Here is an 18,659-nt window from a genome sequence, read left to right as displayed (position 1 = left end):
CTATTGATCTGTCGTGCGCCTTACTATTTGGTTAAGTAGAATATTTGTGATGTGTCCGGTCTAGCTATAACTTACGAGAGTCGAAGATTAGCTGTAGGAACTACAACGCTTATATAAGAAGAAAAGTTATATTAAAGCTAATTTATACAAAAGAAAAATAAAAGTTAAATTAAAAAAAAAAAGACTTCCAACATTGTCTTTGAGCAATTACTTTTCAAGCTCGGAATATTATCAGTTAGCATGTTTATAGATAGGTCCGATGATTTATCCACTGCATATAAATAATGCTTAGCGAAGAAAGGTTGTCGTTGTAATACAATACTACAATAATATGCTCTGAAGGGCATCTGTGTAATCGCATATTTAGGCTATTTCGATGGTTCGGCTTTCTTATCGTTGCGCAGCCTCTTTTATTTTCTCATGTGGACGATGATGACTTTTGCCCCTGCCTGCACTGTTTCTTTTTGTTGACAAACGAAGTCCACATCTCGGTCTTCTGTTCCCAGCTTTTCGTCTGGTCAAGCCCGCATTGAGACTGGGATGCCAGGATCTCGATATAGATCTAAGACGACGAAGGAAGCTTTATTCCTTTTCGCGATTCAGATTTTCCTTATGAAAATAAGTACGACTGAGCCTCGCAATGAGGCTGTGATGTGCAAGGGAATGCAATGGGCTGATGGGATATTTGGTACGCACTATAAACTCAGCGTAAACCTACAACATAGACACGGGGATTGGTCGATTCGGGACGAAACATCATGATCGGATAAGCCAAGAATAACACGGGAATTACATTTTGAGAGTTAGTTTTCTCGTCGTCTGCTCTCTAGATGCGACACTACAAATACAATATCGTATTGTCTGCATATAGAACGAAAAAGTCTACTCAAAGAGGAACAGAAGTGATGCAAAAGGAATAGGAGAGGTCAATCTAATATGGATAGTATTCTAAAGATGTTACTCGTCGACTTTCGGGCAATATCTAGCATTACTGATTTGTTAATTTCTAATCAGCTTCAATATTTGTGGCCGATATGAAAAGCAATCGCTGATCCTATATCTGACACACACGTTGATTTGGAGAGTCTGTATTATTGCGGGTAATTAACTTAACCAAAAACGGAAAATCGACATTTTCATTCAGTAGAACAAATGAAAACGGTAGTATTTGCTGAATATAATATTGATTGCAAAAAGACATTCAATCTATAGCTAAGAGTCAACCATATCCTTTTTATTCGAATCTACAGGGGTTATTTGAAAATGCGCGCCATCGCAGATGGTGACATTCTCAAAAGATTTCTACTAGTTCTGGCTATTTAATCTATATAGAAAATTGTTTCGTTAGTCCGTCAGACACAAATATCTACGATACAATGTATTGTAGTCTTTACCCCATATAGCACTATGAAGCACAATCACATTACGCTGTTGTAGGCCACTCGCGTCGTATTTTATATGTGCACCCTATTATATTATTATGTCATTTTATTTCGCAATAATTGCAACTATTATGAGCGTAATTCTGTACGCAACTCTGTTTGATATACTTGCCAGATCGTGCCATTGTTCCTGTTTTTTTTTTTATAGCAATTTCAGCGTTATGAACATGAACTGGAATAAGTTGAGGCAGTTCTAAAACTCGTTTTGGATGGCATGAGGCCGTCGCGATGGCGCAATTTAAACTCGTCCATCCGCTCAACATGTCCCCCACTGTCAGCAACAGACGCTGTCCATATCAGCGTTGTTATAACCAGGGAACAAACGGGGACAGCTTCTATAACTCGAAAGCTCTCTGGAACGGTCAACGATCATAGCAGTGGTATGCCTTCGTAACAAGCCCTGGGGCGTTGCACGTCTCGCCTTGTTAGCCTGTTTATCCCTGTCCCCGAAGTTTGCTGCGTAGACGATGGTGAACGGACGATGGCCTGGCTGCAAAATAAAGCTGCCTGGGATTGGGTTGAGAACTCCAGTTTGTGGGATTGCAGCTTCACGTAAGAGTACATAATATGCAAAATAATATGCTTTGACCACTGTCTTCGTTTACGGCTCACGCTGTCACACTGATGAGAATACTTTGCATTATCCGCAATCCGTGTTGAGGCGCAGATGTGGCTCTAGTCATACGGTCTCACTCCCGGAATTGCGAATCCTGCGAGTTCTTCTGCTGCTGCTACTGATAATGGTAGGGCCCCCATTCCTGTTGTGGGGGGTGTCGAGCCCACGGTTGTTGCACGTCGTCGTTATTCAACCGCTCCTGTCCGACCGCCTCAACGGCTACACTCAGAAGCACCCTCCGCCTTCTGGCGCTCGTACTGTTCTTTCGGCCCACAGTTCACAGCATCCAGTTCGTCGTTTAAACTCTGTAATTCATTGTCTCCCTTTTCTCTATTACGCTATTGGATAGACTCGGGCAGTACTGCTGCTAGCGCTGCTATTTGCGCCGGTCGCAACAAGGATGGTCTGTTGCCTACGGAACGTAGTCGCGGCAGATCTCACAAAGCAGATTGGTCTGCTACCTATTTCTGTTACGCGACTCGCGTCTGTTGAATGTAAGTGTTGGTTCATTGGTCGGTTGTATTTCTATGTGAGTCACACAACATTCACTGCCCGCTGCGTATATATCAGGGGTTTATGAGGGGTGAAGTGTGGGAAGCAGGCATATAGGGGCCAGAGACAAGTTTGCAGCAGGTCCGCGAGGGCTGTAGCCGGCCAATAGAACGAGATCTGTTATACTGCTCTGCTGAGGAGTGGTACAAAACGGAACGGCCAAGCAGAATCACCATTGGCATGGGAACGGCAGCCACAGCCTAACCAGCCAGTTGGTCGGTCGACAGGACACGCAAGAAGAGACCAGCATGTTAGTGCGTGCAGGCACAGGCAAACAAATGCATGGACATATACTAACAGACAAGACAACAAAGCGAGAGCGACAAGAAAACCAGAAAAGATCTGAGTAGAGGCAATCGCGCGTCGACGCCGCTACTACTGTAGCATACAGTAATGTTAGCTGTTCTCCAACGCCGTACGGCCCTCTTATCCCTCTGTCTACCGCCGAGCAGAAGAACCGGCTATAGCCCCCCGACCGTTCGTTCATTCTTTCGCTAGCCTAATTGGGAATTTTCTTTTGCCCTTGGGCGGTGTTGGCCCGCGGGCGGGCCGCAAGAGAGGGAGAGACACACACAAAGGACGAGAGACATAAGAGTCAGCAAGCAGAAGCGTAGGATTCGAGAAGAGGGCAGCAGGATACCGCCACCTCCACCAACAGCAGTGTTCCCATCGGGAGGTTCCTTGGGACCGGGGAAAGCACTCGTTCGTTAGAAAAGAGTTTATGTATGGAAATCAGGCAGGGATGAGGAGAAAGAGAGGAGCCACCCACTTTCCTTTGGGTGCTGCATGGAACCGCTACTGCAAGCTGACGGGCCGTCGGATGCCGCTAGCTAAATAGAAGGGGAACTCTAGCATCCAGGAGGGATATGGGATGAAGGAACGAGGAAAGGAAGAAATAGATGAAGAAAGGGGCGCACCAAGCGATAAAGACGAACAGCGGGAGAGCGGATAGGCGGTGTGCTTCCCAGAAGGAGAAGCGTACCACCGGAGAAATGAGGTTGGAAGGGAAATTGGGGAACAGGGCAGGTGTAGGGGGTCTGAGATCGAGACACACGGCAGCAACTCACGACCGTTAGCAAGCGAAGCGGATGTCCCGGGATGAGGACGACCTCGAACGAAACAGCTCCCCGGGGGCCGATGGCTGCTTAAGACTTTGTTCACAGCTCGCCCGCTCAGGGACTAAGGGTCGGCCGTTCGGAGCCGACAACTGACAGCAACTTGCTTCAATGCTGCTGCTGCCTCGAACCTCCCTCTTTGCCTGCTTGCCCGATCGCTCCCTGCCTTCCTAGCTATGGAGGGGGTCAGGGCAACTGCCGTTGCAGCACCATCATCGCCAGCACCACCTGCCTCTAAAAGGATAGGCAATGCGCGCAGGTGGTCAAACTAACCGATGGAAGAAAAAAAAGATAACAGCTAAAGTTTTGATAAGGACTATAATACTGGTTAGCAGTGATAAGCACCAACCGTCGCTTGTCCTTGACAATCAGGCATAAGCACACTTTAACGTGTGCATGCGCATGGAAAAAGGTAAGTGAGAGCTACTATATATGTTAAAATCTTCGAGACGGGATAAAAGATAACGCGCGACTTTTGAACTAGCTAGCTTCGTAGTAAAGTAACTGTGTTTGAATAAAACTCCCACTGAAATATACCCACTGAAGAAGTATGATCGTTCAATGAGTGTCATATGCAAATACTGGTGAACATGTTGCATCTGTGAGATACGAAGTGTAGAAAATGAGAACTTGCGATACCGTAGGGACTCGGCTCGGCGAATACATTCAGAACAACAGAGAATGACTAGTATTGGATTGGAAAAGCCTTGAAGTCATTTCTGTATGCGGCCAGCCTTGCAACTTATGGAAACCTTGTAACATACATGCGCCAAATGTTATTGTTGTTTGTTTGCTGTTTTGTATTTCGACCGTAGACTTAGAGAGGCCGGAAGTTCCCAAATCGCTCGACGGTACATAATGTAAACTGGAATAAATATTCATTACGCCATTATATAAGGTAGCATGTATTTGTTTTGACTTACAAACGAGCATCAAGCAGATGAAATACCTACGGATACAAGTAGGTTGAACGAATGAACCCGAATATATGTGTAAAGGATAAATTAATGAGCTTACCTAAGTAAACAAATGGATTTGGGTCCGCAAAAGGATAAGTAAGCTCAAAATCTAGCGGAGCGTATGTAAATCGACGCGTCTTCTAGATGTTAAACGATAATATTAAAATATATAATAATGATAACTCCTCTATCCCAGTGTAGTATAAACTTATGCATTATTGATCGTCGTTGTATATTTGATTAAAGTAAAATGAACGTGCCAGTAAAGATATATCAATAATAACAATTAAGATCTGGTAATACTATTTCTATACTGAAAAAAGAGGGGCATAAGCTGCCCTACAGGGCGTGTCGTGTGGCCTATTATTTGTCATCTAATCCTGTGACTGGCTGTTTGAGGTGCCGTTTGCCTAAGATGACACATAGTAGTTCCGAATTAGAAAATGAATAGATATACATATCGCATTAGAGAATACCATTGGTATAAATCTTCTGAAGACCTAAATCGCTATACAAAATATAATTCGTACCGATTAATCAACACAGGTAGTTCCAAAGGGATCCCTAGCGATTAGAACGTAATGTATATGCGTTTCGTGCAAAATAGAACTTATACTTGCTGGTATATAAATATTTTAGGCTTCTACAAGCGAATCTGGCGGCTGTAGTCGTTGAATTGTCTAACCACTTAAGCTAAAATAACGACTTGTTCATAGTACTCTCCTTTATTATGATGCTAGAGTAGTATTCTATTGTCTTTGCCAGTTACCGGACAGCCATATATTTACCACTCGCATTTCTATATGTTATTTCTCTATCAATGGCCTCTCGTTAGTGGATATGTTTGCCCATCAATCTATTTTTTAAAGCATGGTAACCACGCAAGCCTAGATCGGGAGAATAAGTGGGCTGAAGCCAGCGGAAGATCGGCGAGCTTTCATCAAGTACCTGGACTACTTGCTTTCGACTGCCATGCCAACGATCCGTAACTTTCTGAAAGAACTCGAGACAGTGGGCTGACTTCATTGTTTTACTGTTGGTAAGTGCCTCATGGTAGCGGGTGCTCCTTATATTCATAGCAAATACTCACCATACGCACGACCTCACTTGATACTGGTACAGAATTCGATTTTTCTCAAGTACAACGCCGTTCTATTGTGTGGTTGTTTTCCGGCCGCCGGTAGAGATTAGATTATGCCTCATCTCAGTTTTTTTTGTTGATTAAAACTCCACAAATTGCACATGAAATACATCACATGAAGTCCCAACTGATTCCATTGATGAAATTTCAACAAATTCACCTGAATTCCACTATTTGGGTTATATAATTCTATGTCAGTTTATACGTAAAATCTAGGTTTTCGTCGATAGAGGGCTCAAATTCTATGCTCTGCTCTCATGAAACGTTTTTCTGGTTGTGGCTACGCGAGTCTGTCTCATGTCGTAACCAATCGTCGATGAATTTTCGCAGCGCTCGGCCCTTCGAAGGACAAAACTGACTGTATTGAAATTGAAAAAGGTCTTGTCTTCCGAGCTCATTTCTCCTGAAGACTTTTTACTCACAGCTTTCGAGAATATTGAAGCATGTACCAACCAGCCAGCCAAACTTCTTTTTCTTAAAAGTTGTTCCGCTTACTACAACGGTTGTAGATCTTTACCGAGGTACGTTACCTATATTATCTTGTTTTGTTGGCCTTAGGCATGTCAAATACAATGTATTTAGGAATGAATCAGTTTACTATAGTGCAATGTCAGGACGATATCATCAATTTTGAACTCACTATATATTTTCACTATACTATCAGCTGCTTTTTTACTTTTTCCATTGCAATGCACATCGTAATTAATTGGGAATCAAAATAATTAACGACTCCGTAACTTTTGTTTTGCGGCGTTCTTCATGCCCAATATGGATTCGAGTCTATCAGAAGTGCTTCTAGTTCTACAGCAGAAGATGGCGTGCAAAAGCTATTCCCTTTAATTGTTGGCTGTTTCCTAACACAGGCGGCTAACAAGTGCATCTGGGAGATCGCAGACGGCGCAAAACTCAAGATCGGCCGACGGGGAAATCACCTTCCCTGGTCTGTTTGAAGCTCCTCTGCCCTGACACAGATAATACTCATTTCTTTCTCACAGCCGCCCGCTACGCTGCGGGTCACGTTCGGATAGTGAGTGGGCAAATGCTACTGTATAGGGCGGACTCGAGCTGCTTCGCTGTGCGGGTGCCTTGTGTATTGACTCCCTGTATGTATCTTTGTGTCTATCTACAGCTATTACATTGTGGCGAATCGGGATACGAGTCAGCCGCTTATTTCTGTGCTCCCGTTACCGACTACGGGATCTTTGGGCTCCCCATTTAGCAGATTTGTGAAGTCCAACCAAATGCCGATGAGTGGTGTAGATATGCATGAAACAGCACTAGTAGAAAACAGCCCTGTCCGTCTGCGGAACATTTATACTAAAAAAAAAATTAGAAAAGTTGTGTGTGTGTGTAATGTGCCAGACGTGAAGCTCCAGATAGAATTTACCCAGATTAATACTTACGGAAACGAGAGTATTATAAATGGAGCAATCTCACTTAATACTGCTCGATAAAGCGCTAGTAGTATCATTAAAACCACCAATCAATAGTATGCCAGCGTAGACAACGTTGTCCTTCTCAAATTCTATTCGTTCAGTCCGAATTCTAAAACAAGGACACCTAAGCTTGGTGGAATCCTCCTTTAATACTCGGCCGCATCGTCATACGTCAGCATAGTATGTAACACTGGTCAATTTTTTTTGCGTCAAACATCGCAACAACTTCACATCTATTCGAATGCCGTCTCTATCATCCCGCGTTTCGTTTGATAAGAGCTCACGAACCATCGCAGTTACTTAGCAGCCTCCAAATAGGCCCCTTCTTTACTACGCCTCAATTATCTTTTGCATAGCGAAAGGACTGATATTTTCGAGGCAGTTGCGCCAATATGGTTGCCAGTAGTAAACGTATGAAAGAGCTGAACGGCGCGTTTCGAGCCAAAACCAGCATAAGTGAAAAGTATCTTTTTTTAAATTTTAGGCGATCAGGCCAAAATCCCTGTCAGGGTCCCATGCACAGTCACGGGAACAAACAGAAACCTTATCGTACTTATCCGAGTATATCTATAGAAAACTTAATAAAAGCATCGGTTTACCGCACATGATGAAATGAACTAATCCCGACGCCCTATGTAACCGTTTCATTTCTGACAGATCTTGAGAGCAGACTTTTCCAATTTCGAAATATATTAGAACTGTTAGGTAGACGGATGGCCAATCAAATAACTTTTATATTAACATAACGAACAGAATTATTAAAATGGTACTGCTTTATCTTGATTCGTAATAATTCATGGTTGTATACATCGTTCTTGAAGCGTCAGGTTATTCCGTTGTATCGCTGGATGGCCCTTGTTGTGCAGGTGTTATTCTAACGGTTTTGCTCTCATAACTAGCAGCACCAGTAGTGAGAAAATAGAGATAAGGGGCCACGTGACACACGGATGCGGGGCGTTTCTGTTTCTTTGGTTTCGTCCCGCCTCTCTATCCCTACCGACATCGGGTCGCGTCTTGCCGAGAAGTCTCTATGGTGCGTACTTCGGCGCACTGCGCTGACGAGGTACAGCAAGCCTGACACGGAGATCGGACTCCCCCATAGGCTCTGCTCTACAGTGCAATGTTTAGAGTGTGCTTCGTTAGCGCTCAACACACACACACACACACACGCACACAACTTATACAAACGCGGCACTTGTCTTGAACGAACGGGGCGAGGCGGGGTGGAGGGCGCGCGACAGGCTGAAGGGACACTGGGTTGAGGAATTGGACAACTCAAACAGAAGAAGAGGTCGCGAGGTGAAGCATCATTGAACCAAACAGGCGGCTATAGCTGGGAACAACGATAGATAGAAAGGGGGTATGGTAAAACGGGCGGCAGGCCATATATTGCCATACGCTGAAGAGAAGTTGTCTAGCTAGACAAGCACTACACCGAGCAAGCCATTCTACATCATCCTGTCTCCTCTATCCGTTGTCATGTCACTAACGGGCGAAAGAACCATGGCGAAGTCAAACAGGAAAACCATAGAGGTTTGTTGGACCCACAAACCAGTTTACTGGTCCGGAAGAAAAAAATCAAAGCCTCAGTCCGGCCTCACGAAACACTTTTTGTCAATAGTATGGTACCGTTACAGTCGCGTGATTGGTGAACAGCCTATGGTGGCGGAAAGTAATGTCGAGCGCAATGACCGTTACACCAATTGCTAATTAGGTTTCTGTAGAGATAAGTAAGAATTCGCCTTTCTGCTTTCCAGTCGTTTATCTGTTATGATACACTGAATCAATACGCAAGAAAGGTTTAACCCGTAAACGCTTCAATAACAAGCGCTGGCCCTACTTATGATGTCTGCCTTTTAAAAATACCTTATTACAGAAAACGTATAGAAAATCTTCTCGACGTTGTTCGGCTGTTGCTCTGACATATTTAATCTATGTCAATATTATACCTTTCATTATTACGTTTAATCTTGTTTCATTAATTGTATATGACTCCATCGTATAGGCAGACAAAGTGAGATTGTCCTGTTATTATATCCCTCAAGTCATCATAAACTTCATGAAGCAGATATACAGTACAGAACTATTTCTAACGTCATTATATTTATGGCGTATTCTTGTATGCATACACACGCAGCTATTGGATGCGTACAATAAAGTTACATCGACAAGATAACATTCGCCAGGTTTCTTTCGTTAGCTGCAAACGAAAATGCATATGTGTCCTTTTGGTCCATGTAGGCCGATCAATGCTGGTCGAACGCGTTTGCAAATATTCTGAGAAGGAAGTGCGCCTGGTGTTGTCTATGATGCACCTAAAAAGGACATACTAGAGTAAACGCCTATACCTCATTCCTTCTCATTGCGTTAATGCGTGACATTTCGGATCAGTGCGACGGTAGTAGCGTTCGACGCAACTGTTAGTTCTCTAGATTGAAGCGAGACTTGATGCGTTGACTCCGTTGGACCCAATGCCCACTGAAAAGCAGGCCCATGTCCGAACTGGCTGATTCACCACCACATCTCCGAGTCCCTTTCTTCAGCTCGCTCATTCTGTTACCCCCAACACTGGGTTGCTACCGCAGGTTCCCTCGTTGGGGCCATCGAAATCAGATTAACGTTCGATTACTGGGCACGTGTACGGCCAGCCACAGTTCGTTGTCAGGCCCAACCCGAAGTCGAACGAAACGTGTAGTGCAGACTATCTCAATCGATAGTCGTAACTGTGAAGGCAATTCAGTGTCGTATGTGGGCCGAGAAAACTTACGAGATACATCAACGTGGACGTGCGAGAGAAAAATCACGGTAAACAAGACCGTGGAAGTTATTAGATGGTTTTAAGGTGGGCAATAACTTGAGCCCTGATAGCAATTTACGGTCACACTAACTCCCAAAGATGTATTCTTAATTAATTAAATAAGCCTGCATATTGCCGTAGCTTATAGTTCCGAATCTACCAATCCAGTCATTGTTGACAGTTTGATCAATCGAAGACGCACGTTCAGAGACATGTATTCGAAGCTCAATGCGATATTCCTGATCTTCTAACGGGCACTCAGGCAAGTAAACGCGATATGTCATACTGGCCTATAAGTTAAATTATTCCTATTACTGTCTGTGTACTATTCCTACCTTCGTAACCACTGTTGGCGATAAGTTTATTAATCTAACGCATTAGGGACAATTGATCATACTTGGTAACAAAAAAATATTTGTAATTATTTTTCGAGATTCAACAGAGGCTATCCGAATAGGTTAGGTTAGGCGAACGGTCCGCTTGCAGTGGCAAATCTGCCCAGTTTTGATTTAACTAATTTCACATTTAGATGATAGAATTCATTCTAGCTGCAAATCTGTGTGTATTTATTCGATATACTTCCTGGTGCGCGGTTACGACAGACCAGTGCGCTGGGCTCGCCAGAGGGTAACCAATATTGAACCAATCAATTATGATCCTTTAGCTTAAACTATACGAACAGCTTATGTGTCAATAACTCTAGCTATATTATCTGTGTATTTTAAATCAATTTTGCTATATTATATCAATATAAACAAGCTTCTGCACACGTTTTTAGCAAATTCTCTCTCAAGCTCAGGCCAAGAATTGAGATAGCGAGGCCCTGTTCAGTCCGAAAGAGCTATTAAGTGGGTTGCTCAAATCAGTCTTCCCGATTTTTGGGGGGGGGGGGGGTTTATGCAATCTGTTTTATGGTCGGTCCATAGCTGGGTTATTTTGGTCGTTGCCTGGTCCCTGTTCCCGCAGAGCCCATTTTCGCATCCAAGGGATACCGTATCTCGGTTCAAATTCTTCTTCTGGCATCAACGAATGCTTTAGCTCAACTAGCTAATGCGTATAGATGTTCATGTGCACGCACGCACACAGGCGGACACTCGTACTACTGTCTCGCCACCCCTGAGTTCCAAGAGATATTCCAGAGCACGTTTATCGCGTCCGTGGGGCTCAATGTCTGCCATCACTTGACTGAATCACCGATGCTGTAGGACAGGAGCGGGCTAGCCTGGGACTCGGGGAAACCATACTCGAAGTTTGCCCTCGTATGCCTCGTTACCCTGTAAAATCTCAATACTCTGTCCGCCAAGCGCCCGTCCTCGAGAACGGGTGAATGATGTGAGTTGGCGAACCACAGAATCAACGATAACAACGAGAATCATAATTGCAGCCCATTATCTTCGTCTAGATATTATCTCTTACATATTCGTTCTGGCGAAAAAGGTAGCCCTATCGCTGTCATTCCTTAGAATAAGATATACAAATGATCTTTTTTTTTGAAATGTATGTCTATATAGCAGAGTTACAATTTTGCAGATAAGGACTTTCGATACACATCGAAGGTATCGCTAATTTGAGGCCAAATCTTCAAAACGATCGCAAGATTACGACTGAGTTTTGCAAAAAAATGTTTTATCCCAAAAACTATATAACCCATGGTGATAAAAAAAAAAAGATTGAATTTCTACTGGTGACACTTACTCTGTTTTTTAAATTTCGTTTTGCAATAAGTGTTTTCGTTATTTGCCTAAAATTAAAACCACTAATAGGACTACAACGAGGCGTTTGCGTATGGCCTATTATATATACTATATACGCCCACGAACAGCTTAAGGTTGAAAGACGCGCATTGCTTATTGTTGTAAAAATGGTCAATACACTCATTGTTAAAACCTAGTCTGAAGTGGTCATGAAAAACCACGTTTTAGTGCTGAGTGGAAAGTACACAAAACGCGCTATGAACAAATTTAAAACAGAACTACCGGAAACACGTAACACCTTCAAAGCAAGCATATGGTCAAGTTAGGGGCCATAACTTTACGTGAATGAAGCGCGTAGAATGTTCTTTTCGTTCTGAGTGTGGTACGGACTCATGCAGTCGAAAATAAGTGTGCGACAGTCTGCGCAAGTCGCGGTTGCCGCTCACGCCAGGCGACGAACAGAAGTTATATTTCCCCGAGGGGCGTCCGCCGCCTCGGGTTAGCATCGCTTCGCCATCAACGCTGCTACCTCCGACGCGCAACCACCTTCTTCCATTTTCCTCATTGCTTAGGGTTGGATTCCGCTAGCAAATGCCAGTTCTCCATCTCCGCCATGAATTGGTCCGACATAACAGCCACCAGCAATGCCACTCACTCGTCGGCACCACGAACGTCCGTCCGATTTCGACTTGCCATGCCCCCTACTCTTTCAGCTTACCACCGGCGTGCCGCCGCAACTGTGCAGTAGCCCAATGGTTCGTTCTGCAGCAAGGAAAGACCGTCCGTCGTAAGGTCCTTGCTACTAGCGGCTTCCTTTTATTTGGGGCGCTCGTTCATGAATAATTCGCGGCTCTCTTCTGTTCCTTGGCCCTCTGTGTTCGCCTTTCGCCCGTGTTCGACTTTCCATCACATCGGCCTTCTTCTCATCCTCTTGCGTCCTTTCAATTGGCCACAGCCCGCATTGGCAATTCGATTCAAGCGACCCAGAACGCAAGCAAGACGAGCCTTCACACAGAGCCCAGAGGGACATCCGATGGATTCAGTCGAGACACGAGATCAGTCTGTTCGACACAGAACTTAAAAAGGAAGCCACGCTATGCGCCCGAAAAGAGAAAGAGAGAGGAAATGTTTGGAGCATCTGCTTTGAATCAAGGAATCTGTCTGTCTGCCGTTTTCATACTAGCAGTTGATAGGATCGGCCAGCGTACATATGTAGCACTCCAAGCGATCGAGATTTTGTTAAAAAGAACTAAGTGTCATCCAGTCCTCAATAAACCAATTGGTGGATCTAATATTTATTTGACTGATTTTTATCTAAACATTAGTTAATGTACGCTGTAGGCCACGGACACTACACTTGCGTGTTCTATTTTTAATTATACATGCTGTATAGCTTATGTCCATGGCTGGACTTGGATTAGCGACCCCTGGTCTTCTCAAAGCCTAGATTTAGCCCCCAAGCCAACCTGCCACTAAACTTGTATTTCCTTTGTTTTTTTAGTACACCTCGAAAACGTTTATTCATTTATTTGGCTAAATACAAATAGAATTTATACGCTTCGTTTAGACTTTTTAAGTCATTGAAACCGGATTTGTGAAGAAACGGGAAGCCTCGACAGAACAACAAGTTTCTCAGTTTAGGTATTTCTTTTGATCTTCCCTCCTGATATATTCTGTCGGAAAACATTAATACGTTCTTTGTATCTATTTTACTTGCGACTTCTTAAGCGCATGAAAAATATCTGTAAAAACCGCACCAGCCGAAATCAGGAAAAAGCTATAGCTTTTTCTCGGAGATTATAATAATCTACATGAACTGTATTACCATTTTAAACGAGTCTAGGTGCGCCTTAAACGGTGAAGAACCTGTCTGACGCTTACGTATCCGTGAGGAATCATTCACAAAGGACTAAATGCCACTGTGTATGCGTTATATTTTATCAATGTATGTAGTTATATATCCAGTTGACTTCTGTGCGAATGCTCACAATAATAATAGCGTAGCTGCAGGAATCATTCAGAAGCTCTGAATGAATTCGGGACCTACGACTTACGAATTTTGGATTGCCGTTCAGTTTTGATATGTATATTGTTGGTTACCTCATCCAGGGTAACCTTATTTCTGTTTGAGAGAAATTCAATATGTTTCCGAAGATGAAGAGGCAGCGAATTGGATTTACCTTGGACAAATGTTGTCACAAACGCTAAATAGACTTTGCATCAAAATAAAGATCGATGCTTATGAGGGTAGGCACATTTAGGAAAGCAGAAATCTTATTAAACGCGATAGTGGTCCAATTTGTTAGCTCCTTTTGTCACCATCCCTATCAAGCAGAATCTACTAGGAAATACCCGCCAGTGAAAGGTTCTGGTTACGTTGGGACTTGACATCTGTGCTGCTTGGTCCGATTCGTCCTGCGCCTGCCGTCAGGCAGCTCTACCTAAGTCCAATACTTATTCTTTACCTTTTCTCCTTTGCTTGTTCTCAAGGAGCCATTTTCGATCTACTGGATCTTCCTGGAGTGTTTTCACTCTTTTCCTGTATTTCCCTTGACCAGTCATTTTATCGCCTCCAGTCGGTGGAGATTACGACCGAACACCACATAACATAGTAGCTAGTTGCCTTTAGACGACATCCCGGTAGCTGTGTAACGGCAAGTGTGACTTTGGGGTAGTATGATTGGCCCGTTTCTCCCGATTGTTCCCCAGGGACGAGTGATGGGCTAACAAGAGAAAAGACGTTTGAGGAAAAGAGCAAAGGGGATGGGCTAGGACGACAAGGAGGGGGAGGAGGAGGTGGTTCTGGTGAAGGCGTCCCCTCGCCTGCATAGCTGGGTGGGTGGATAGCTGCTTGTGCTGAATTGGCTTAGGATCTTCTAATACTATCCAGAGACAACGACAAGCAAAGGAAACCAATTCACAAAGATGGATGGCCGCAGTAGCAATAATAGTCAACCCAGCAACCGATGATGACGTCCGATGATTATAATCATCGGAGCTGTCGCCGGCTTCGAAGTTTCGTTTGTTCGCACCTGCCGGCGATAATACATCCAGCTTCAACCCCGACTCCAATTCACCATATATTAACGAGCCTTTAGCCTAGACGTTCATAGCCAAAAAGAGAAGTTTGCTTGCAGTAGCCACAAGAAAAAACTTTTACTTGCGCACCGCGCAAGCTAACATTTACTTGCTGCTCGCAGGTATCGTCCGCGAAGCACAAGTTCAACTTACGTCTAATATTTTGTATTATTGTATAAAGGTATTCGTTGTCAAATTCGTAATTACTATAATCTCATGATCGTTCTTAGTAACTATTTTACAGTCTACGTAACCATCGCTAACAATGCAGCAGCTGTTCAATTTTTTATATAAAAAAATAAAAGTTATGGCAGTTAAGTAGAAAGTCAGTACATCTCCGTATGATGTCTGCACGTAGTGCCTATATTCTAAAACATTCGTACGTACAGCATATTCTACTTCTGTCGTTTCAGCTTGGCTTCAGCCGCGTACTGCGCTATCTGACTATAGGACTAAGGTCGCCTTAACATAACAACCGATATAATTGGCGTGAGTGTCACCATTTATCCGCTCGTGTTGCTGTGTAGACAGCGCCATATGTAGCGCTCCCTTTTACCGCTCGTGGGAGGGAGTCGAGTGGCGTTCTTGTCCCAGCGAACATCACTTACGCTGAATCACACACCGCAATCATGCGCAACCGTGCACTACCTCTGGCGCTAATTAATGTAAGAAAAGGGGAAGCAGGGCCTCAGCTAGCGAGCGTAAGGTAGAGGCTAGCTCGAGTTGCCCTGATAATTAGCAACCGCTAACTCTGCTGGGCGGCTACGGCACAGAGGATGCCAATGGAATTGTCGAGTGTGATTGTCAAGTCAGATATATGCGACAATAGGAAACTGATAAGAACGACACCAGAGACTACGCACGAAAATTGCCGATCAAGTGAGAAGCGAGGGAGATCATAAAAAATTACAGTGCTATGAAAGGCTAAGCGAGCAAGCTGGAAGCTTTGAGCGTCCAAGGACAAATCATATAGTAGAACGGAATTGCAACATAATAACAAAAAATAGGAAAAAAAACAGAGCTCAGTATAACCGAAACGGGAGAACTGGGGTCTGTTCTAGCTCGCTGACGGAACTTGTTAGGATGAACGATAAGCGACTGTACGGCAAACGCGGTGCTTAGGAGCGCAAAGGAAAACGCTCGATATGGAAAGGATACACATTCTACCGGGCTCACTGGCTTCATTATTCTCTCAGGCTCCATCTTAGTTTTCATCTTTTAGAGTAACCTTGGTAAGGATTAGGCCACTGTGATGACGACGACGACGACGGTGGGGATTGCTACTGCTGCCATAGCCGAAGTATTTGACCCTCATTCTGAGTCTTCTGCAGACACTTGAGTCGTGCCGAGTCTTATCAAGATGAATCTCGGGAGAAGGCGATAACTCTAAGACAACGAACACAGGGGAAAGGAAAAGCCCAACTTGAAGCAAGCACGTCTCCTCAGATATCTTTACAAATGGTTTCCGAGATTACTATCCCACTCTGCAATGATAGAAACGACACATTGTTTTGTAGGCAACACAAGCGTATGCTTTAGTACTACTATTCGTTATACACATTCAACTGGTCTTCCGTTCTAGCCAGTGCACCAGTTGCGAAGCGTTAATGCCTGCGACATATCCAGAAGGTAACGTAGAGCGAACCCCTTCGCAGAACGCACCTACATTGCAAAATTGTCCCAAAGATGTAGCAAATGTGTGCCTCTTTCAGTGAAAAAATCGAGCAATACTTAGTCAAAACAGCGAGATATTTCCAGGAATGATTTCTCTAAATGCTTGTTTCTGTGAATAGAGGCTGAGGCATTCATTTAAAAGTGGCAATGCCGTGACATCGTGTGTGTGGTAACTATCTGTGATTCAATAATAACATCTTCTCTCCACTTCGTACTTCTGTCCACCTACCTTACCTATTGCCTACCTTTTTTACTCGCTCCGTTTCCTGTCTAAAAGTAAGAGTTGAAAATAAACTTACAGTTCGTGTTGAGAAGGCCATTGTTTAACCGAAGGCCCGATGGTCGAGTTCCTGCAACGAATACAAGCACATGAAATGTCAGTACGGTACATGAGACTTCTTCCTTCTTGAAGCTCTCAGCAGGTTACAATGGCCCCTGTCGTAATCTGAGGAGTTCACTAACCCACTCAAGGGCTGCAGCCCCCCCCCCCCCAAACTGTCTATCGCAAAGAACGTGACTTGCAGTCAGGATTTTTAATATTTTTACCCACAACCAGCCGTTTATCCAGCAAGGAGGATAACCGCACAGTGTTATTTTTAGAATGTAAGTTTGTCGAAGAGTAATCTAATTTTTTTTATTAGTCTTTATGTCTATTAAAAAATTCCCTACAATCTCCTTATAGCAACATTTTTTTATTTATTATTATTGTAATTATCATACCGTTGTCATAGCGCTTAAAATATGTTACGATGATGCCTAGCTAGCGACTTTATTTAATTGTCGTAAGTTATTTTGCTTCTGGGTATATATATATATATATTATATATATATATATATAAGACTAATGAAAACTGTTTCAAATTATTGAAATTTCAAATACGCCCCCTTAAGTCAGTTACGGTTTTTGAATGTACAAAACACTATTTTAGAACATTTCCATTTGTGTGTTCGGCTCAAATACAGCGAAACGTCAGCTTTGAGTCGGAGAGGCCGGATTCTAACCTTTTCTTTCTCATTGTCTTCTGGAGATAAGTGACAGATCCCAGACTCCGATGTCGGCAGGTCGGTCTATGTGAGCTGGGATTTTACAACGGGGTAACGGCCCCCGATGTTCACGACGATCAACCCCCTGACGGCGAGATAGTGAGACGAGAACTGGGAAGGCTCACAGCAAGAGCTGAGGTAAGAGGTGGATAATGACTAATGCTTGGATGGCGTGATATCCGTAAACCCATGCCCGTTGCAAGGCCCTTCTTCTCGCTTGACGGCGATTTGGGTCCGGGTATTCGTCAGTCGTACAGAAGCTCGAACTACTCATACGTAGGTAGGCACCACTTGAGATGATGGCCTCCATAGTAAAGCAAAAATAGGACAATCTATCCACCCCATTAGAACAAAAAAGCCCGTCAAAAAACGAGGCGCAGGAGACTGGTTTTTCGAACTGTTCTTGTCGAGACCGAAATCAATCCAGGCTGTATTGTGAATGTTAGCTGCAAATCCATTACTCGAAATCATTCGGGGTGGTTTCTAGTGATTTCCCAATTCTAACCCTCAAAACAGCGCTACAGCTAACCTATTTAGTACTCTTTTTCATGGCCTAATACCTAGTTCTATAGAAGCGGTCACAACGAGGGCAGCCAAAAGGAAACTGTGCATGTCTACGTATTTAGTCGAGTAGCTTCATATAGTGCATTATTATATTTCCTCTATATTCAGATGGTACGAATCAGTGTCACTGTTTGTTCCGTACCTCTGCTTGTTCGTTCACTCGGACGGTTATTTAGCTTGACTGAAATTCGAACGGGGCATGGGGTGAGACATCAAGTTAGAGCTGGGTAGATTGAGAGAGTAAAATGCAGTTCCTGCGTTTTATAAAACATCATCTGCATAATATGTACCGTTGCCTGTTGTGCCAAATTGGTGTAAAATTAGGCATCTCTGCCTGCGATAATACTGTCTTTAGCTTTACGAAGAGAAGTACCGCATGCACAACGTTCCTGTACAGGTCTTTTTTATGTGATTACTACCGTACCAACAAAGCATGCACCAGATTCAACGAGAGACATGGACTTGCTTGGTCGAAATTAGATAAACATGTGGCAACTTTATGCGATGGTGAGCCGATTTAATAAATGTAGGGAATCGCATGTAGGTA

At 43.7% G+C, this 18,659-nt stretch overlaps 1 protein-coding gene and 1 long non-coding RNA gene across 13 annotated transcripts in view; one reads left to right on the top strand and one right to left on the bottom strand.

Annotated features, from left to right (window-relative positions):
* The window catches only part of LOC111245845 (vesicular acetylcholine transporter-like), an 84,701-nt gene that overhangs the window by 17,151 nt on the left and 48,891 nt on the right, over positions 1–18,659 (bottom strand). For all 3 annotated transcript variants that reach the window (XM_086980787.1, XM_086980782.1, XM_086980799.1), the window contains exon 2: positions 16,804–16,854. In XM_086980787.1, the coding sequence (XP_086836913.1) occupies positions 16,804–16,824 (21 nt within the window). In that variant the 5' untranslated portion in view covers positions 16,825–16,854. The remainder of the gene's footprint in view (positions 1–16,803; positions 16,855–18,659) is intronic.
* The window catches only part of LOC147759059 (uncharacterized), a 48,261-nt gene that overhangs the window by 19,277 nt on the left and 10,325 nt on the right, over positions 1–18,659 (top strand). For 8 of the 10 annotated variants that reach the window (XR_015321727.1, XR_015321720.1, XR_015321725.1 and 5 more), the window contains 3 exons: positions 15,244–16,459; positions 16,806–17,107; positions 17,538–17,686. This is a non-coding gene — a long non-coding RNA (uncharacterized LOC147759059). Of the gene's footprint in view, positions 1–5,519; positions 5,724–15,243; positions 16,460–16,805; positions 17,108–17,532; positions 17,687–18,659 lie in introns of all 10 variants that reach the window. The other 2 variants (XR_015321733.1, XR_015321724.1) reach the window with 2 other exon arrangements.

The sequence above is a fragment of the Varroa destructor genome, unplaced genomic scaffold (genome assembly GCF_002443255.2).
Source record: "Varroa destructor unplaced genomic scaffold, Vdes_3.0 BEIS01000001.1, whole genome shotgun sequence".
Lineage (NCBI taxonomy): Eukaryota > Metazoa > Arthropoda > Arachnida > Mesostigmata > Varroidae > Varroa > Varroa destructor.
This window is presented reverse-complemented; position numbering and strand designations above follow the sequence as displayed.